The sequence below is a fragment of the Juglans regia genome, chromosome 12 (genome assembly GCF_001411555.2).
Source record: "Juglans regia cultivar Chandler chromosome 12, Walnut 2.0, whole genome shotgun sequence".
Classification (NCBI taxonomy): Eukaryota; Viridiplantae; Streptophyta; class Magnoliopsida; order Fagales; family Juglandaceae; genus Juglans; species Juglans regia.
The window spans coordinates 29,285,891-29,308,658 of NC_049912.1; the positions used below are offsets into that span (position 1 = coordinate 29,285,891).

General features: G+C 33.6%; 2 protein-coding genes across 2 annotated transcripts; both read left to right on the top strand.

Moving 5' to 3' along the window:
• Nucleotides 1–123: 123 nt before the first annotated feature.
• Nucleotides 124–6,761, top strand: LOC109008975 (mRNA-decapping enzyme subunit 2-like). The gene is made up of 8 exons (XM_035683686.1): nucleotides 124–414; nucleotides 1,557–1,708; nucleotides 2,399–2,526; nucleotides 3,580–3,675; nucleotides 4,296–4,448; nucleotides 4,612–4,715; nucleotides 4,804–4,871; nucleotides 6,163–6,761. The coding sequence occupies exons 1-8, from the start codon at nucleotides 335–337 to the stop codon at nucleotides 6,366–6,368; spliced, it is 987 nt and encodes a 328-aa protein (XP_035539579.1). The 5' UTR covers nucleotides 124–334; the 3' UTR covers nucleotides 6,369–6,761.
• An 11,969-nt stretch (nucleotides 6,762–18,730) lies between these two features.
• On the top strand, nucleotides 18,731–22,024 carry LOC109008976 (probable aquaporin PIP2-5). The gene is made up of 4 exons (XM_018989293.2): nucleotides 18,731–19,210; nucleotides 19,883–20,178; nucleotides 21,413–21,553; nucleotides 21,650–22,024. Exons 1-4 carry the CDS (start codon nucleotides 18,901–18,903, stop codon nucleotides 21,767–21,769), a joined length of 867 nt encoding a protein of 288 aa, XP_018844838.1. The 5' UTR covers nucleotides 18,731–18,900; the 3' UTR covers nucleotides 21,770–22,024.
• Nucleotides 22,025–22,768: the final 744 nt, after the last annotated feature.

Below are 22,768 nucleotides of genomic sequence, written 5' to 3' on the forward strand. Positions count from 1 at the left end.
TGATACACATAAATTTCATATTTTATACCTCACTTATAAAATATGAGATTTTATTTTTTATTTTTATATTTTATAAAAAAGTAAAATTATATATTTTTTAAATAATGTGGTGAGTATCATACTTATGTTTAAAATTTTGCTCTATGTGCTCGATCAACTTGCTCCGAAGAATCATCCAAACAGTACGAGAAAACTCAATTGTCCCTTCTATCTTCTTCTTCTACCCGAGGTCCTCAGCTCGAAGTGAGATTATTTTTCTAACTCTTTGTGGTGTGTTACACAGTTAGGGTTTCTTTTTATTCTTTTCGCCTGTAGAGTTCAAAATCGAAGAACCATGTCCGGACTCCACCGGTCCTCTAGTGCTCCCATGAAGAAGGGCCTTCCTCCCAAGGAACTCCTCGACGATCTCTGCAGGTCCATCTCACTTTTTTTTTTCCCGATCTGTCTCTGATTCGTTGGCCACCTGGAGAATGTAAAATAAACAGTAAAATCTTCGAGTGTTGTCGAAGATCCGGTGGAATAGACTTTTTACTCAATTTCCCATCGGTTGATTTATTGACAACAAAAATGGAGCCTTTTTTTCTCCTTTAGAAAAAAATCGTTTCATTCCTCTCATTCTTTTGCGATTCAGTTTTTAGGTTTTATTGAATTTTACGACATATGGTTTACTTCATTTCTTGGTGCGACTGTGTTTCTTGACCGTGCCAAGATAAGCGAAAATTAGTAGCAGAAGTTTTGGAAATTGTGGATGAACCGGGTTTTTTGTTAAGCATTAGCGTAGTCCTGTTGCACACAAAAATGAGGAAAATAAGAGGGAATTTGAAGCATGTGCACATAATTTGCTTGCTTCCCTAGCGAGCTAAGTGTAGAATTCAACTTAGAACTCATCTCAACTAAGCCGGAAACAATAGGTTCGACCATCTAGCGAATAGTCGTGGGCCAAAGTAGGATTTGGTTTTAAGATGCCTCTGTAGTATGACATGAACTGCCATGAGCTACTGCCTCCCTGGATAGCTGGATGGTTCAACTCCTTCAACCTACAGGTGATATGGAAGTATCACAAGAATGAATTATAGACTGGTAAAGTTGATGGAAATTTCCTTGTTCAAGAATTTATCACTTGGTTAATTTGCGCTAAGTTTTTTTTTTTTTTTTTTTTTTTGAGTTTTTAAAAGAATATGCTCTGGTTGATACACACCTTTGATGCAAAATTTTTTGAATGTGTTATTACATTGATGGATCGAGCAATTTCACGTGACCACAAATCCAAAATCCTCATGAGAGAAGGGATATATATACATATATATATGTGTGTGTTAGATGAAATATATATGTTAGATGAATCTGTGATTGCATTGATGAGATACACAAAAACTCCTATATATGGTTTCAGTTACATAAGAAGTTGAGCTTTTATAATTGTGTATTTTTTCTCTTAAAGTCTGAAATATATAGGATTGAGAACTGTACCCCTCCTTTATTGTGTTTTGTTGTCAAATCTTTTACACCTGTTTCCTTTTCTAGTTTTGAAGTCTTTTTCTACTAATTTTATGCAGTCGATTTGTTTTAAATGTGCCAAAAGAAGATCTCGAGTCATTTGAAAGGATTTTATTTCTTGTGGAGAATGCACATTGGTTCTATGAAGACAACTCAGTGGAAAGAGATCCATCTCTGAAGTCATTAACTCTGAAGGAATTCACTTCTTTAAGTATCCTTGCATTTTATTTCTCCTTTTCCCTGATACCCAAATTATTTTCTATCATTATCTGCTAAGTTTCTGTTTGCTTGTGATCCCAATGTAACTCTATTCACTTTCTGTTTGTTTCTGTACCAAGAAAACTATATCAAGCTTCTGTTTACTTCACGTGTATTTCAGCTGTCAAGCGTGGGCTCGCCCCTCAATTTTTACCGAGTGCATATTAATGGTGTTTTTTTCATTACTTGTATCTGGATGCTTGCTTGCCCTCCCTTGTTAGTTGTGGGATTGCAGTTCATCTTCAGGGCATGCACACACTGAAGCGGATGCTGCATGTAACATGCACCTACATATAAAACAGCCTTCACCCTTGCACTCTGTGAACCGAGTGATATGATGATGCCATATGATTATGGATGCCGCATTGAAGGAAGTGTTTTGAGTTGTCTAATAATTTAAGCCATATCATATATCTAGAAGAATATCGCAAGCTGCAGTGTTATTCTACCAAAAATATAATCTGGACAGCATGGTGGTTGTTCTTTTCTCTAGATATCATTAAATTGCATGCTGGTTAGTTTGGTTTTTACTTCTTGATGACGTTAGTCAAATAGAAGAGACAGAAGTAGTTAATTCTATGTGTACTTCCCACTTTATATCTGTGTGTGTGTTTATTCTCTAGTATTCCTTAATACGCTCCAGTATTCAACAGTTGTGATGTCTTAAAACCTTATGTTCCCCATTTGGATGACATATTCAAGGACTTCACTTCCTACAAGGTCCGAGTTCCTGTAACTGGGGCAATAATTTTGGATGAGACATTTGAACGGGTAAGTCTCTGAAAGCTAAGTCAGACTAATATTTTGGGGATTTTTTATTAGAAAATATATGGGCTTATTTGCACATAGTATCGCTTCTATTCTGGTTTTTATTTGCTATACCAGAGCTAGTGATGATGCAATGGTGTTACGGCGTGAAAATGCATGAACATGTCTAGGGTCAAGAAATATCAGCCAACAATTAGAACTTTCTTGAAGCAGCATGGATCTATTGTGTTTCATCCTTTTATCTTCATCATCAATACATCAAGAGAGATTAAGGCTTCGAAGTAAATAACTCCAGAAGAAAAGGGTGGAAAAATGAAAATTATCCATATTATTTGAGGTTTTAATGAAAGTTGCAGAAAATTGGAAGCATTAAATGTGGTTTTAAGCATAGAATATAACAAGTTGAAGTGTATAGAAAGATGTTAATTTAAATTATGGAGGAAACAAAGATGTTAATTTTGATATTCACATGCAAGAGATCGGTCACACAGGCTGTGAATCGAATAAAATAATTTCTTTTCGTTTCGTTTCTCTTAATGGTATGCCTGCCTGACTTCCTTTTGCCGGTCCTAACAACCCTATAGTTCCAATCTCCAGGCATTGTTTAGACCAGAAATTTTGTGTCAGCATAGCATTACCTGTGAAACTCTATGCAGAGGAGTTTCTCCATTTGATAAGATCTTCAATAATTTCCTATGTAATTCAGGATGTAAAATCTGAAATTTTTACCCCTTATTTTATCTGATGAGTTATTGTGTTAGATTGAGATCACATAACCCCTAAAGGTTGGCTCAAGTGGTAAAGGCCTTAGGCTTCGGGGTATGCTCCCCCTAGGTCGAACGTTCAAATCCCCTTGGGTGCAAACAATCTCTAGGGGCCATTGGACCGGGGAATTTTCCCCTTGAATTACCTGAGGTGCACTTGCGGGAAACTCTTTGCCGAGGGCCTGTGCACCTCCGGGATTAGTCGGGACGTTGTTCCAAGACACCCGGTGCCAATAAAAAAAAAAAGATTTAGATCACTTTTAACTAATATTCTTGTTCATTCCATTGACAGTGTCTGCTAGTGAAAGGTTGGAAAGGGCCAAGCTGGAGTTTTCCACGCGGCAAAAGGAACAAAGACGAGGAAGACCATGCATGCGCCATCAGAGAAGTAAGCTTATTTCTTAATGAGTTTTCTGAATCTCTTCTGTAGCTAATTATGTTGTCTTGGTGTTCAAGTTGAATTTAGACATTAATTTATGTTGACTAATTATTGGACATGCGACAACCAAGTTGAGATGAAGTTTGAAATATTTACGGTTTCTTGTTTAGTTGAAGTCAGGAAAACATTTAACTTCGTTAGCAACATTTTCTGAAGCTGAATGTTATATGCATAAGTAGAATTTGACTTTTGAACTTATCAGAAAAGAATTTGGCAATTTTGGCCCTTTTCATGTAATGTGATGTATCTTTTCAGATTTACGTATCAAATAAAAAAAGCAAAGAAAAACTAAAGAAAAGCGATGCGTCTGTTCAGATTTGTGTTCTTCTTGAGGTATTAGAAAGAGACCATTAGAAAAAAAGCCTCATTTGATGTGAGTGGGAAATTCTCAAACTGCCTCATAAGATGATTAACAGTTTTGAAAGTCATGAAGAAGAAAAAATATAGGAGATTGCTTTTTTGTTTGTATAATATGCTTATTTCACTGTGGAACATTTCCTGTATGTTCATTTGCACCAAGTGGGTGGTAATTATGAATGTTGTGTATTTTTTCTGTGTGTTGGATGCAGGTCCTTGAGGAAACAGGTTTTGAAGCTTCTAAGCTTCTTAACAAAGCTGAATACATAGAAAAGATTTTTGGACAGCAAAGGGTGCGACTCTACATAATTGCTGGTGTGAAGGATGATACTGCCTTTGCTCCACTTACCAAAAAAGAGATTAGCGTAGGTGTTCATTTTTATCGATGTAGTTATTCTCAAATTTCCAAATTGCATATTTATCAAACTTGATATTTTCTTTCTCAATAATTGTTGAGACAAAGTTATAAGTAGAAAGCTCTGGAAAATTGCAATATTCTGCTGCAGTTTTATTGTTCTCTGCTTGCAGGAAATTGCATGGCAACGGCTCGATGAACTTCTGCCAGCAAGTGATGATGTGATATCACGTGGGATCAGCGGACTCAAGCTTTACATGGTGGCCCCTTTCCTGGGGTGAGTACCGTTTGTCTCTAATTTTGTTATCTCTTCAGGTGTTAAACATCTTTTGCTTGTGCTTAATTGTTTCAATATTTACATGCAGTTCTTTGAAATCATGGATTTCAGTACATCAGCCCCCCTTGGCTCCAAAATCGGATATGCCTCTCAAAGGTTTTTTTCTCCCTTTGGTCTTACAAAATCTGATAGCATATAGACATCAGTTTAGTATGAAACTAGTAAATGGAAACAAGAGAAGGGAAAGAAAAAGAAGAAACGCCAATGGTAAGAAGATTTATCAGCCAGCACATCTTGTTCGTGCCGGACCCTTTGAAAACTAAGTAGAGCTAATCTTTATAGTGGAGAATCTTTCATCACCCTTTCTGGAAGATATCAGATGAGGCATGGATTTAGTGAAAATTGTAGTTTGTCTTGACGACGTTATCATTATTTTGCTACAATTTCCAACTGTAGATGATTATATCTATTAGAGCTATCCGTTAGATCTATGGAGAACATGGTGGGAAAAATGGGAAATTTTGATAAGTGACTGTAGCATTTAATTTCCAGTGTGTTTTCTAGTTCCAAGTTTTCATGTACTTTCCTTTGGACTTGGCACCCTAATGATGCTGTCTTAAATCGGGTACTTGAGATCTAGTAGGGTATTCCAAGCCAAATGTTCTGATGTTCCATTATGTAATCCTCAATTGAATTAAGTCTTGTCTCCATTGAAATTGGGATAAACCATGGATCCTTGTTCATCATTCTGCTCTGTGTAATCCTACTCTTTGTTGCCTATCTAATTACCATATTCTGTTAAACTATTTCTACCCAGGTTATTTTAGGCCACCTTTTTAGGTTTTACTACCTAAAGTTGAATTAAATCAATCTTTCTCACCGATACATTAATTGGTCAAATAGCACATGAAGAAACCTTGTGACTACTATACCTTATCTTTTTCTCAATACGAGTCACCCTTACCTTTGAACAGGGACTTTATTACTTAATCATGTCTTTCCATATATTCTCACTCATCCATCTTAACATTCTCATCGGGCTCCACCCATTTTATGAATATGTTGCCTTTTAGCAGCCCATTATTTTTTGTTATAGAACGTAGTTGGTCTGTTATAAATTTTTTTCCTCGGAACTTCAAAAGGTTCTTAATAATTTCAAATTGTAAAACATGCTCATAGCCTCATATTTAATTAGCCCCACGGGCATCTTAGGGAATTTCATGAACAAAAATGGATATTCCTCAATCTCCCTATCATGATGAATTACGTATACAAAGTAGTAAAATTAATCACTTGTTGGTATCATTTGGCCACCAAGTTTTTCTGTCTCCATCCATATCTATAATTTAATCCATTTACTCATTGAAGATTAATGATCATTCCATTTTTATATGCATCTAAGTTTTCGGCTGTGCTTTTGCTGAGTGCATTATGATTTTGCGTTCAGGAATTTGTGTCTGGAAAGCGAAGAACAGTTCGACAGGGAATAATAGCAGCACAGTGATGATAATGGAGAGCCAGTCCAGTAAAAGTGAGGCTGATGTTCATCCTCCTGATACGGGACCTGGTAGCAGCTTCAGAAACTTCAGATTTGATATTGGACCGATCTTGCAAACAATGGAAGCCGCTTTCTCTGCTGTAAGGCCGAACTGACTTGGTTTTGTAAACTTGTTCCCATTCCTGATCTGTGTCTCATTTAACACACATTGAGCGCCCCCCCCCCCAAAAAAAAAAACCCAATCCTTTTTTAATGCCGGCTTGGTAGCTGATTCTTGAGGGTGTATGCCTTTTCGTCTGATCTGATTGGCTGGTTTCAGTCAAATGTACAGTGTACAGAAAAAGTCTGGCAGAGATGGGTGTTAATCTCTGTTATTAGAAGAATGTGAAGAAGTTGGGCACTACTTGTAAGTTGGTACTTTAGTTCTAGTATGTCTTATCTTTTTTCTCTCGAGGTGGGTTTCTATAGTCTATCGGATGTGTATTTGATCAACTTTTTGCTAATGCCATCTACTTTGTTTTCAATTATTAATAACAGGTTTGTGTATAGCTTGGTGTTTGGTGAAATGATAGGGCGGATTAGTGGTATTACTTGAAACAGTGAAAACATATTTCTCAAAAATGTAGAATGTGTTATTGAAAATGTCACAAATCAATGTTTTTCTAAAGAACAGAACAATCACCGTATTGTTTTCAGTTTTTGTAGTCTCTTTGTATTTACGTTAATAATAATAATAAGAAGAAGAAGAAGAAATGATACAAACGGTGCAGACCGGAATGAGCTTCAAATCTCTTCTACTAAATTTGTAATTAGTATACCCTACACTTTTACTATAATTTTGGCTTTTTAACCCCAAATCTCTTCTACTAAATTGTTTTCTTTGCAGACTATCTTTTTTTTTTTTTTTCCTAAATGAACATAAATGATGGAAAGACAATGATTAAATTATATATATATATATATATATAGTATATTTGTTGGAGGTAACATGAAACATGAGAATGTGCATCGAGAATTCCATTTCGGCTTTGCTTGTCTTTCTATCCGAACTTGGTTGGCAGTGTGTGGAAGTTTTGAAATCCGTGGCAGGATAATGTGGACTTCCAAGTCCATTCGACATCTTTCTGGTTTAACAATTCGGTTTTGATACCACTTAACAAGATTACCATTTCTAAACAAGTGTTGGTGCGGCTTCTTCTTCAAAAATTGTAAATCCACGACAACCTAAATTCTTCGACGCCAACAACAAATTTTCCAAATCAAAATGCACTTATTTTCTAACAACCTAGTGACTCAAGATGAGGATGAAACCTATCAAACTAAATAGATTGTACGTGTTGAAATGCAGTACTCTAATGTCTCTATAATGAGGGCAAAGCTCACAGTAGTATGCAGATTAAATACTTTAGCCATGCATGAATTACACAAAAATAAATTTATAAATTGATGTGATTTGATGTGATTTGTCAGATTATAAAGTTATTTTTATTGGAAAGTAGATCTAATAGATCCCATGAAATCATGTCATTTTGTAGATTTTTTTTTATATAATCTTTTTATGTCTATAGAAACTTTCAGATTCAATTGGCATAGGGAACAAATAAGCAAAAAGAGATGATTTGGTCTATAACAAAAAAAAAAAAAAGACTTATTTGCTTGGTGGAAATAATCGGATACTTCACATATGTTCTCTTAATTCTATATGATCTTTACGCGTCAGCTCTTCGTTAAAGGGTGTCAAACATTGTTTTACGTCGCTCCGGATTGAAGGTAAACTATATATATATATAATATGTTAGGAAATACACAATAATAAAATGAAAAATTCAAACGAAACCAACTTAGACTGAGGCACATAAATCTTGCTCTCTTTAAGAAGATTCAAGTTCTCTATAGAATATAAACTTTCAATTGAACTGGTGTAACATACATCCTCTTGACTTATCTCCTCCAAGATACAACAGCTCAACTGATCGTTGTATAGCTCAAATCAACTCTTCACAAATGATTGAATCCAAAGCTCCTCTAAAAATAACACCACTATTGTCTGTAAAATTTTCAATAATCTCTAAATATTATCTTATTTTTTCTCACCATAAAGCTTCTCACTATAGACAAAAAAAACTTCAACTATTTCCTTCTTGTGTTGTACACCCCCAATATGCTCTCTTAAAGGCATTTTTTCTTTTCAAAATAGAACTACATGTATTATGCATCATGAATGTATACTATGCATTGAACCCTAACTTAGTGAAATAATAATTTTTACTTCAGAGTTAGCAATAGTCTCAGACTTTAACTAGAACTTCTAAAAGGAAATAAAAAATTATTGCTCACACATAACAATCTAGGTGTTGACATGAGCTTTATTATCTAGCACATTACAACCTTGTGCTATTCCCGATTTCATGAGTGTATTTGAGAACAAATCCAATTCTCATAGAGAGCGGCCCCACTGCTACTCACATAGGTGAAATTTGCCAAAGGTGCTCCTGTAGTTTTAACACTCTACTCGTAAGAGCTACATAATTTCATTAAGAGTTTCTATAAAAAAACTCATCCTCCAAAATATTACAAGATAAATGCACTCACATCACAAGAATGATAAATAAAACAAATAGTGCATTTCTTATGACCATCATATGATTCAGTTTTCCCTTTGAACTCAGTTCTTAGGATCTCTCATCTCCATGTTGGGTATCCTCATACATGGCTCATGAATTTATGGGTTTTAATCTTATTCCACTCGATGTATTCCAAACCCTTTCTCTAGTCAAGGCCTTGATCAATGGATCTACTAGATCATCACATGATTTAACACAATCCACGTTAATGACACTACTACTTAAATAGGATCTTACAGTATTGTGTTTTCTTCTTATTAGTTTGGATTTAGCATTGTAATAGCGATTTTATACTCTACCAATAGTAGCAATATTATCACAATGAATTAATATGGGTGGAACTAGTTTTTTCCACAATGGAATCTCATGTAGTAAGTCTCTCAACCAGTTTACTTCCCCACTTGCAATAGCCGAAGCTAGAAATAATTGAGTTAGTAATAATAGTTTGTATTTTAAACTTCCAACATACAACACCACCACCCAAGGTAAAAATATAACCAGTAGTTGAAAGATAATTACCTGCCAAAGTATTTCAATTGTCATCACCAAAGCTTTCGAGTACAACAATATATTTTCTATAAAATAAATCATAATATTTTGTACCAAATAAATATTCATTATTCGATCCATTGCATACCAATGGTTTCTTCCTGACTTGGTAGTAAATCTACTAAGTACTCCTACTGCATGTCAAGTCTAGTACAATCAGTCGCATAATGTAAACTACCAATCATGCTAGCATATTCCTTGTGATTAATCACATTATTATCATTTTCAATAGAAAATAAATGAACACTAGGATCAAAATGAGTAACAACATGCTTGCATCCAAAATAATTATATTTCTTTAATAATTTTTCTACGTAGTGCGATTGATCAAGAAAAATATCATCATATGTTTTGGTGATTTTTCATACCCAAAATAAAATTAGTCTCACCAAGATCTCTCATATCAAAATGATTACTGAACTTGTTTTTTTTTTCATCTATAACATACAATTTAGAATCAAATATCAATAAATCATCCACATATAGGTTAATAATAACATGAAAATTATCTTAAGATTTATAATTTTATCACTCTCGTTTGACTTATAGCTAATCTCGATCATGCAAGAGTTAAATTTTTCATGCCAATATTTAGGAGCCTGTTTTAAACCATATAGGGATTTTGTCAACTTTCACACTTTGCTTTCTTGGCCAGGCTCTACAAAGCCTTCGGGTTGATCCATATAAATTTCTTCATCTAGGTCCCTATTCAAAAAAGTTGTTTTAAAATCCATTTGATGAATTTTTAAATTATAGATTGTTGCAATGACAATCAATAATCTAATGAATATTATTCTTGTATGCGAAGAAAATGTGTCAAAAAAATCAAGATCAGTTTTTTATTTAAAACCTTTTGTGACAAGTCTAGCCTTGAATTTTTTAACTGTTCAATCCAGTCTATTTTTTTAAGGACCTATTTACATCCTATGGTTTTGCAATCTGGATGTAACTCAACTAATTTCCAAGTTTTATTAGAAATTAGTGAATCCATCTCGTCATTCACAGCCTCGTTCCAAAACACAAAATCAAGTGATACTAAAGTTTCTTGTAAAGTATTTGACTTCTTCTCAATATTATAAATATAATAGTTGGGATCAAAATATTTTTCAATTCTAGCTCTCTCGCTCTTTCTTAATTCAAAGTTTTCTTCATTTTTCGAAGGAGTAGAAGAACTAGCTTCAAAAAAATATTTTGTCAAATTCTTGACCCCCACTATTTTTGGATTTAAAAGAAAAAATTTCTTCATAAAAAATTGCATCGCCTGATTCAAAAATAACTTTATTTTCAATACCAAAAAGTCTATAGGCTGTACTATTTTTTGCATATTCAAAAAAGACACAAATGGTAGTTCTAACACCCAATTTGGACCTTTTAGGATCTATTAGCCTTACAAGTTACAAATGCCAGACAATCCCAAACTTTAAAATATCTCAAACTTAGCTTATACCCTCTCCATAATTCAAAATGTGTAGTTTTTTAATTTTTATAAGACACCCTATTTAAAACATGACAAATAGTTAAAAACTTTTCGTCCCAAAATTTGAGGGAGCATTTGAATCAATAAGCATGGCATTTGTCAATTTAATCAACGTTCTATTTTTCCTTTCAGCTACATCATTAGAAGCGTATGAGTATGGTGCAATAGTTTCGTGGACAATTCCCAATGGCTTAACAAAATAATTAAACTCATTTAAATCATATTTTTGGCCTCTATTACTTCTAAATCTTTTAATATTTCTACCAAATTGATTTTCAACTTCATGGAGGAATTCTTTGAATTTTTCAAAAGTATCACTTTTATTTTTTTAATAAATAAATGTACGTGTATTTTGAAAAATTATCAATAAAAGTAATAAAATATATATTTCCTCTATGAGTTAAAATTCTTTCAAATTTACAAAAATCGGTGTGAATTAGCTCTAAAAATTTGATATTTTTTTCAACACTTTTATGAGGCCATTTTGTAATTTTTGCTTGACTACAAATTTCACATTTTTGGAAATTTTTTTTCAGTTTGGGAATTAATCCTAAACTACTCATGATTGCAACATATCTACTATTAATATAACATAAATGAGCATGCCAATAATTCAAAGAAGAAAGCATATAAACAGAAATATTCGATGCTTTATGCTCAACATTCAATTTAAATATTCCATCACAATCATAATTATTACCCACAAAAAGTCTATTTTTCGTAATAACATATTGATTAGATTCAATTTTTTCCTCATAAATGGTGAATAGAGCACATCTTTGAGAGTCAATATACGTCCAAAGGTGAATTTCAGTTCAACCTCACCACTCCCAACAACCTTGATTTTACTTATATCACCAAGCACTGTAGTTTTCTCTTTTTCAGAGGGAGTATAATTTTTGAACTATTCTTTATCATAACAGACATGCCTATTGGCACTGGAATTCATCCACCACCCTTCAATAAATTGAATCATATTAATATTTGTAATCATTGCTACAAATGGTTCCTCAGTTACATTATCTTGAGGATTATTTTCTTGTTTCAAAAACTTGCAAACTCAAGCAAATTGACCACTTTTGCCATATACAAAACAAGATTAATTTTGTAGAAAGGATCCTTGGTTCTTATTCTTTTGGCCTGAAAAGCCCATTTTGTGAGGTCTACTAAATCTTTTAGAAACTTTTATTTGTGGCTTCAAAAGATTATTTCTTGAATTCCAAAATTTGGGCAAGACATAATTTTCAAAAATAAAATTTACCTTCGTCATGGAAGTCTCATTTTTATTTTGAACCATCAAAACATCTTGGCCTCTAGCTTCATCTTCTACCCGAATACGCGTAATTAAGATTTTCAAAGATGTCTCATTTTGTTTGTGGCATATCGACTTTTGAAACTCCCTCCATGAAGGTGGTAGTTTGTCAATGATGCCACAAACAATTAGATTGTCTCCAATCTTGATGCCTTCAGATCGAACTTCTGCTACAACTATTTGAAAATCTTGCGCTTGTTTTGCGACGTACTTTCCATCTACCATTTGATATCAAAAAAAGCGACTTGCCACATATTTCTTTATTTCGGCTTCTTCCGTATCATATTTATTTTGTAAGGCTTTCCAAATTGTCTTTGCATAAGAGTAAGTAGTATTATAGAAATCATAAAATTGATCTATAAGACAATTTAAAATGTAACATCGACAGTTATACTTATCTTTTGTGTATTTTTCAATCTTTTATTCTTGAGTTTTGACTTGTGCTTCAGTCATATTCTCGATAGTGATATTATTTGTATTCTTCGTAGTGAGAACATATGAGACGTTGAGAAAGCTTAGTTAGAAGAGTGTCTTGTACTTCCATTTCTTGAAATGGACTCCCTTAGAAATGGAGGGTAGAGGGCATGTTGAGATCTTCAATGTTTTCTGTGAATTTTTCGTTTGTAAGCTCCATTTGAAATCTCCTTAAAATTGTTTGGAAATACACAATAATAAAATGAAAAATTACAATAAATGAAAAATTCAAATCTTCTACGGTATATAAAGTTTCAATTGAACTAGTGCCCAACTAATCGTTGTATAACTCGAATCAACTGTACACAAATGATTGAGCCCAAAGCTCTTCTAAAAATAACACCACTATTTTGTCTGAAAAAATCTCAATAATCTCTAAACATTATCTTATTTTTTTCTCATCCTAAGGCTTCTCACTATAGACAAAAAAAAAAAAACAAAACAAAACAAAAAAAAAACCTTCAACTTTTTCCTTCTTGTGCCGTATACCCTCAATAATAGGCCATCTCTTAAAGCCATTTTTTCTTTTCAAAATAGAACTACACGTTAGTGGTTTTTGAGATCCCATGTGTAGATCTCTAGCTTGCTCCTAATTTTAGAAAACTGAACAAATGATACAAACGGCTACCTTGATTTTTTTCATCCGTTAAAACCAACTTTGACTATTTTAACATGTGCACTTTGAATGCTGCCATTTAAAATGTCCTGAAAAAAAGCTGAAAGAAAGCAATAGCTATGCTAAGAAATAGACGTATTGCTAACTAATACTATATTATTAAAAAATACCGACAATATATAAGGGAGTTTCTGCTTAATATCTTTGTGCTCGGAACCTATTTCCGTCGATTATAATGAAGTACGTACAAGAAAACCTTGTCTTCGTCTAGTCCTCAATCAAACATACCCACTTTCATATGTGAGGTGACACTCTAATCTAAGCTAGTAATCATAGGAAATAAATGGTACGCATGCAACTTGCCTTTTGAGCTGACCCTCTCAATCCAAAGAAACACGCCAGATTGCTTGCAAGTCAAGAAGCCTATCCAAGCCAAACTCTTCCGGCACCTATATATATGATCTCATCTCTCTTTTCAGACCAACTTGGGGGGAAATGGCCCTAGAATAATGATCCTCTGCCAACTGATATACTTGACCACTTGACTGATATATAATAATAATAATAAATCATTTTATAATTTTAAAATATATTTTTTATTTGCAAGTAGAGATACCAGTTGTACTGCTAAATGGTCCAAATCCTTTCGTAGCCTTTTACTGTTTTACAAGCTAGCCCCATCAAGTGCATGAGAGGATAAACCGACCAAATTTGCAGCAAAGACGAGAGACAAAAAATGAAACGGCAATGGGTGAGGCAAAACATTGCAGACAGCAGGTCAGATGAGTGGCAAATGAGAGAGGGGTCCACCTACGCGGTGTGCGCCTAATGGGTTGAGTCGGTGAGTGATTGTGAGATGGTCGGCGGTGATGGTCCGTTTTGTCACACACCACAATCGTGAGCTAATTCGGATCAAGGTCGTAACTTAACTATTATAATAATTCTATTGATAATTCAGTATAGTTCATACAATGGATTATATATTTTATAATTAATATCCAGTTTAGTACAGTACCATCTCTATATCTATGAAATATTATTTATACTTGTATAAATATTTAATTCATTTTTTTCTCTACTTTTTACTCTTTATTCATTTTTTTATTTACTTTTTTTTTTATTTTACTTGAAATGAATAAAGTATAATATTTAAATAATATAAATAAAAAATAGAGAAGTTGATAAATGGTATATTATAGAAATCAATATGTAAAATAAAATAAATAAATTTTAGTAATATATTTTAAAAGATAGGATGAATAATTCATTGAGAGTATTCTTACACCACATATAATCCATATAATATAATTTAATTTGTATGATAAATTTTAAAATTTAAATTTTATATACCCAATTATATATATTATGCAGATGATGCGTAGTAGTGTAAAAACTTTTAACTACCACTTCTCGGTCAAATCTTATATATATAGCTGATTCAGTACTGCTCGTTCCCATTAACAAATTACAGAAAAGATTTTGATTACTCTAGAGTCTAGACAAAGGGCACCTCCAATGAAGTCAAATATAGAAATTCTTGTACAATAAAACCGTTTTCAGTTTTCTAGAGATCGAGTCTATCGTGTTTAATTTGGAGTTCAATATTCAAAGTAATTGGCTAATAAATTCTATTTATTTCTTCTCAACAAACCCTATATATATTATTTATCTAATTATCATGTGACACTTTTGTAAATATGAAAATTAAATTGTATATATATAGACAATCATAACGAATTCTTTTGTCGAACTTAATTATGACTTTTTCTGCAAAATATACTACTAATTATTTAATTTATCCAGAAATTACACTCGTTAAATTATTAATATTCCAATACATGCAGCGATTCTGGAAGCAATTATATTTAATAAATAAACCTTAAACATGCAATTTGAAATTGTGCAATGACTATCTGTCAGACATGTAAGAGCGTAATCAGGGGGCTGATTGTGTATTAATTGTCCAAATTCGTTTCATTCCATAAAACTAATGCATGCATCATTGCATGACCAAATGAATAAGAAACTATGGCATATAATTTCATTCTCAATATTGATGGCTGCGAAATTCTATCATTTTTTTGTTCATCTCTCTCTCTCTCCTGCCCTGTCAAGAAGATCACGTGATACACACATACTGGAAAGATCATTTCGTGCATGCATCATGGCCATAGAAATTCCAAACCCAATGCCCATAGATTCTTTCTTAATTTAAATTGTGGTAGAGATCAGCAAACATACAAATCATGACAAAGCTGATCACGTGGCAAAAAGCTGGAAGCAAAAGTAAACCTGTTCCAGCTCAAGGACAAACTTGACTGAGGCAAAGCATGAGAGATGCTAATGATACTGTACTGAATATTAATATCCATATGCTGGAGCGAGCTAACTAGCTAGCTGCTAGACTCACATGCATTGCTTCCATGGCTTTGACCAACCTATAATACTATGACATAAGGCTGCCTAGACATAAGTCGCATGACTCCCAATATACCAAACCTTTAATAGTTAACTGGTAATTTTACATAATATTCTATTAAAAATTTTAAATTTAAACATTGATTATATATTCTATTTCATTTAATTAAATATCCTCCTCATCTTACCATGCTTGTAACTTTATTGAAGAATCTGAATGAATATAGCTTTCTTTATGTCATGAAATAATCTAAAACCGAACACCTAAACATTCGTGGAGATGGAAAAACAGAAGAAAAACACATCCTCCAACGTACGTACTGCATGCACAGATTGTCAAATTGTGTACTTAATAATAATATTGTACAATCTCATACAGCTTCTTTTTAAATTAAATTATATACGGCATCGCTCCCAAAAAGAAACTAAAAAAATCATTCTCAAAGAACACTCGTCAGGCCTCACGCCTGAGTCGTCAGTAACCTTTCAACTTTCAAGTACCCTTAACATGACTACTCAAACAGGTTCTTGAATGCTCGAGGAGATTACGTGTAATGTGACTTCATCTCCTCTCTCTCTCTTCCCCCTTCTCCGATGAAAGATGTCTGTGACGAAGCACTGGAACCACTTTCTCACAGTCACACCACCCCCGGCTCCCCAACCGCCCAACGTTCACGGCCAAACCGCCAAGCAATCCGTAGCCACTAATTTCAAATTTTCAACTACGTGTGGCTGTCTTTTTCCCTTCCCTACGGCTACGGCTACCAAAAGTCTTTCTAACAAATTGTCCCTATCTAGATTATCCACGTGTTTTCCACTGTCACATTTAACTTCCCCCAGCAGCCAGCCCAGTTTTCTCCTGTCCGGACCGAGTTGCGAACCCCCTTTTTTTTCTTTTCTTTTTTTTTTACTTTTTGGTACTCGTTGGACCAATGGCTACCCCGACACGTAAGAATTCGACTGGCTGCCTTGGAGAACTGTGTTGACTAAACACTGCTTACATGTTCTCCTCGTGGGTCTGCTATCTTCTGCACCATTTCCTTGCACGCCGGGTTCAGCCCATTGTCTACTCCACTGGTCCTAATTTGTCACGATTGCACAGCTGCTTGACATGTTTTTTAATTTGTGCAAGTTTAATGAATTTATTTAAAAAATAAAAGTAAAATCTATTATAAAAAAAAAAATTGATTTCATCGTACATATCTTATATTTATCTTTTTTTTTTCTAGAAGAAGTGTGTAAATTTTACCCATTTTAAGATAACAAATATCATTCATCTTAAAATAAAGGGTGATGCTACAGCCCCGCTGGGGGCTCCCGCTGGGATTGTAGTGTTATTTTATATGTGTTTTATTTAAGTAATTTTTTATATAAATCTTTTATTATTTTAAAAAAATAAAATAAATTTAAAAAATCATTTAAAAAATATTTTTTTAATTAGAAAGTAAAAAAATATATATTAAAAAATACTTTCTTAATCATGAAGTAAAATAAAAAATTATAAAAAATATTTTTAAAAAAATAAAATAAATTTAGAACATCATTAAAAATACTTCCTTAATTAGAAAGTAAACAAAATTCATGAAAATATACTTTTTTAATCACGAAGTAAAATAAAAAAATATTTTTTTATGATTTTTTATTTTTTTATTTTTTTATTTTACTTCGTGATTAAGAAAGTATTTTTTAATAATATTTTGAATTTTTTTATTTTTTAAAAATATTTAAAATTATTAAAAAAATCTATATAAAAAATAATTTAAAAAAAAAACACATAAAAAATACACTAATCTCCAGCGGGAGCTCCCAGCGGAAGATATAGCATTTCCCTAAAATAAATCGCACATTCACGTTATAATAATATTTTTTGAACTACAAAATAAATATTAAAATTTTTAGAGTCTAAACATATACATATTTGTAGAAAATAAAAATACTTGATTGTGGGGGAAGGGAGAAGGAATTAAAGAGACTTTAGAGGCTACACTTTTGAGATTCTTAATTTTTTTTTTCTTATGCATAACATATATCCTTCTATAAGTGAACGTTGCTAAAGAAAAAATAGAAACATAATAAATTATCAATTGATACTTATTGATTTACATAATAAATTAAATATAGTTAAAAATAATTTATATTACCTAATATGGTAATATTATAATAATATTAATAGCCCAATTATCCTCACAGATATTTTTCTAAACATAATGAGTGCGACGCAGAATTGTAATTTCTGTTACGTAATTTTCAAAGGAAAAGAAGGAAACATGAGTGCGATGCAGAAGACTTGGCAGTAAATACAAAGAAGAGAGCAGAGAAGTGCGGTACGTTGAGGGGTGGCGTGGTGAGCCAGGTGGGCCTGTTGTCGGTCTCAAATTGCAGTAATTAAGTAATGGTTTTGTTAGATAAAATTAAATTCTAATCTTATTTTATATAATTTTTCTAATTTTTTTAAATTTTTATATAAATTATAATAAATAACTTTTTTAAAAAATTTTTAAATAAAAATTATATTAAAAAATTATATCATAATAATATTTGATTCAATTTTTAATAAAATATCTCATCTCATTTCATTTAAACTGCTTAAACATTGGCATGTCTAGTCTAAATTTTAATTAAAATTTAAAATTCTAACTATATTTAGAGAGGTTGATTCACATTAGACTAGCTATTTTAAAATTAAAATAATAATATAATATTATATATTTTAATAATATTTTAAAAAATTTAATATTTTGTAAATATGCTTATATTAATATTAAAATTTAATATTAAAAAAGAATGGTAGTTGGATGAAAAAATTATAAAATATTAATTTAATCATTGACTTTTAAAATATGGCTAAAGGCCTTAAATTACCGTAGCTAACGATTTCACAAATATGCTTTTACTAGTAAAGCTTTAACTAAAAAAAACTAAAATTTAGACTTGACTTAGCAATGGCTAGTCGATTGCTCTAAGTAACTGCCTAACAAAACAAGGCCTAATCCTTAATCTTCCAACCTGTTTAAGCTAAAAAAAGTCCTTGGATTGTCCCTCACTACCTTTATTTCATGATCTTCCGTTATATAAACCCACCTCCAATCCCACTTATTTTCCACAGCCAAAGCTCCCTCGCAAAGCCTCTCGTCTTCGATCTTTATTGTCTCTAGCTGCTCTCTGATCTTTGCTTGTAATCTTTCTTTCTCTTTGCGCGTGCATTCTCTTAAGCTTCATGGTTAAGGACGTGGAGGTGGCAGAGCATGGCTCTTACTCGGCCAAAGACTACCACGACCCACCTCCTGCACCACTCTTTGATGCGGTGGAGCTCGGCAAGTGGTCCTTCTACAGGGCTCTGATAGCGGAGTTCATAGCTACTTTGCTCTTTCTATATGTTACGGTGCTGACGGTTATCGGGTACAAGAGCCAGACTGACCCTGACAAGATCAATACCGACGCCTGTGGTGGGGTTGGGATTTCTGGGATTGCTTGGTCTTTCGGTGGCATGATTTTTGTTCTTGTTTACTGTACCGCTGGGATCTCAGGTGTGGCTTTTCGTTCTTTCGTTACATTTTTTTTCGAGTTTTTGTTTACTTGTATAAAGACATGTTGTAGCTAGCTTTTATATATGTAAAAGAGTTCATGATGATGCACTAGTTTCTGGTAGGTTTTTTTGTTCGGGTAATTGTTTCAGGTAGAGTACTGTTCTTTGCTTTCTATGCTTCTTTCGTCCGGTACTCGTGTTTTCATTTTCTAGCATGTAAACGTTTTCAGCTATCCAAGTCTCAAATAAGGAAAATGGACAACTGAGTTTGTCCCGCTGCTCATATATTTAATTTTTTTTAGTTAATGATTAATGAAGATTTTTAACCTATTGATTTATTTTTTTCTATTTTTTAAAAATATTTAAACATATTAAAAAAATATGAAATAAATAATAACATTATTTGAGGAGTCTGTCCTAGCATGACTCCTCAAATAATGTGTAGTACTCTTTAGTCTTTGCTGAGAAAAATGTGTGTATATATATGCTCTTCGCATCTCTCAGCATTTAACCATGGCATATACAAACTTGCTTCAAGGAGAAAAAAAAAGAAAGAAAAAGAATTCTATTAGAGAGGCCAACAACACATGTAGTAGAGTCACGAATATTTCAGAAACAAGTACAGCAAGTATCAAACTCTTCTCAACTTCGTTGTTCTTACGTACTTACGCAGGGGGTCACATTAACCCGGCGGTGACGTTCGGGCTGTTCTTGGCTCGTAAGGTATCCCTGGTGCGGGCGGTGATGTACATGGTGGCTCAGTGCTTGGGAGCCATAAGTGGGGTAGGGCTGGTCAAGGCCTTTAATAAGTCCTACTTTGACAAGTATGGTGGCGGCGCAAACACCCTCTCCGAAGGTTACAGCAAAGGCACTGGGTTGGGCGCCGAGATCATTGGCACCTTCGTGCTTGTCTACACCGTCTTCTCCGCCACTGATCCCAAGCGGAGTGCTCGAGATTCTCATGTTCCGGTATGCACATATAATGCACCCTTATTGATATTAAGTTCTCCTGTTAGAAAAATGATAATTCCGCCTTTTAGTATTTTAACTAAAAATCATGCCAAGAATTGCCTGTGTATCGTGTCGACGATGTGCATGTAAACACACGATTATTTTCATTTTCTTAGGATAAGGGGTTTTTCTAACAAACTTACACAAAATTAAAGCTATTAAAAATAGTGGGATTTATTATTAAAATTTTTTTTTTATGTGTTTTATATTTATTATTATTTTTTAAATAATTATACGATATTTACGTATTCACGACTGTAAATATCGTTTATCTTTAAAGAATAAGATTATATGTAGTTATAATTTTATTTATAAAATTTATTTTATTATTATTATTTTTAAATTTTATGATTTATTTATTTTTTTTAAAATACATTTAACATTTTCTTTTTCCAAAACTTTTCAATAAAATCTTGTATCTCTCCCACGTCGGCAGTAGTTTTTACAGCCTTGGGAAAATCGCCCTCATGAGATGTCCTTTTTAGGCTCCATAAATAAATCGGGAAAGTAAAATGGACAATAGGGGATCAGGTGCATGCTTTTAACCCAACTAGCGGTCCCGATCTATGTATGTTGTATTTGTTATGCGTAAATAATGCACAAGGGTCCCGGTTCTGTTACCTTTCCAAGAAGGCAAGTGTTTTCCCTGTTCACTGCGTCATTATACGCTTCGTCGTTTTCTCCTAAGAACAGTAGGTAAGTGGATTTGGAGCCATTTACGTAGCACCGTGGTGTTGGTGGGTCCTTGTATTTGGGAAGGGCTGGGGTCCTAAACATTAATGTGAAATGTCGTCGATTGTGTATTTCTCCGAGGATGCTGTCGTTACCCCCTGCTATCTACGAGTCTGCTGTTTCATGCCGTCTAACTCGGTCATTCTATTTTCGAAGAAAGAAATCCGGACTTAATTAATTATGAATTCAAGGCTTTTTGGATGAGAATGGGTCCAATTAATTGTGAGTTGTCCTTTTCAAAAAAAAAAAATTATGAGTTGTCTAATCTATCGGTCCCTCTAATTTTGGACCCGGTTCGACACCTTTTCCCCCCACCCTTTTCACAAGGTAATCAAATTACCAAGTTCCTTCACCGTTGTAGTTTTTTGGTGCCCTTAACCTTAGAGTACACACTTATTTAACAACAATAAGATTAGATTATGGTTGACTTGGCCAAGTTCCTGAACTGAATTTTGAACAGGTTTTGGCACCACTCCCAATTGGGTTCGCAGTGTTCATGGTTCACTTGGCCACCATTCCAATCACTGGCACTAGCATCAACCCTGCAAGGAGTCTCGGACCAGCTGTTATCTACAACAAGGACAAGGCCTGGGATGATCAAGTTAGTATATTTTCCATTAACTAGTCATTTTTAGCAATACTATTTAGCATCCAAAAAAATGTTGTATCTTAATATTCTTTTCATTTTCTCTTGTAGTGGATTTTTTGGGTTGGACCCTTCATTGGTGCTGCCCTCGCAGCTTTCTACCACCAATTCATATTGAGAGCAGGTGCTGCTAAAGCTCTTGCGTCATTCAGGAGCAACCCAATTGTATGATTTCTGAAGGGCCTCAACTGATTTCTTCCTTGTTCCTGGTTTTGCTGGGAATGAGATTGGAAGAAGGATCTGGTATTTTAGGAATAATGGGGGAGTGCTAAGATTGTGTGTGCAGGTTTCTTTAGCTCTCTTAATTTCCTTTTTACAGGGGAGGGATGGGGATTGTGAAACTGTGGGTAAAGTCTCTTAAAAATATGGGAACTTTTTTTTCTATGCCACTTGTTCTTCTTGCCCACTTGCCTTTGGAATTTCTTCTATCTTTGTCTTTTTTCTTATACCTATCCTAGCAACTTTGTTTTTCATCTTCGTACTCAGTATGCTTTTAAGTGAAGTTTGAGTAAGTCTTCAGTCTTTAATGTCTAAATCAGTTCCAAGTGCATAGAGGAGGAATAATGGAGTATGGTAAAAGGTAATCACTTTGATTGGTCATAAAGTTAGACTATTTCGTTATGAAGTACCAATGATCTCTTGCCAATTCGGAATAAAATCCAGAAAAAAGCACAAGCCTTACCAAACCAAGTTGTCCATATGCAAGTGAAGAGGGATTTACAATTTCACACCATGACAAAGAGAAAATTCTTGAGAGCTTATTTGCATTGATGTTTGGGATAGCACTCGTCAAGTACAATGGATTTGGTTTATAGGCGGAACATGTCCACTTAGATAATATCAGTTAATTCAGAAACCATACAAAAACTTGCTACACGAACCTCAACCGAAAACATCTGGCTGACCAGTTCATCACCCAGATCATTCCCAATCAACAATTTCTTAATTTAAAAAAGAGCTAGTATGAATGATAGCCTTAAACATCATAAAACTAGCATCTAAATATAAGCCGACTCTCGCACTAGAGTCTCTCTGCACTTGATAGTGCTTTCATCCATTCCTCATGAAGTAAACAATAGCCCAGTTCAGTAAACCCAACACCAGTAACAATTCACCAACAGAAAAAAGAAAATGGACATAGAATCCCTCATCTCACAGACTGAAGCACTC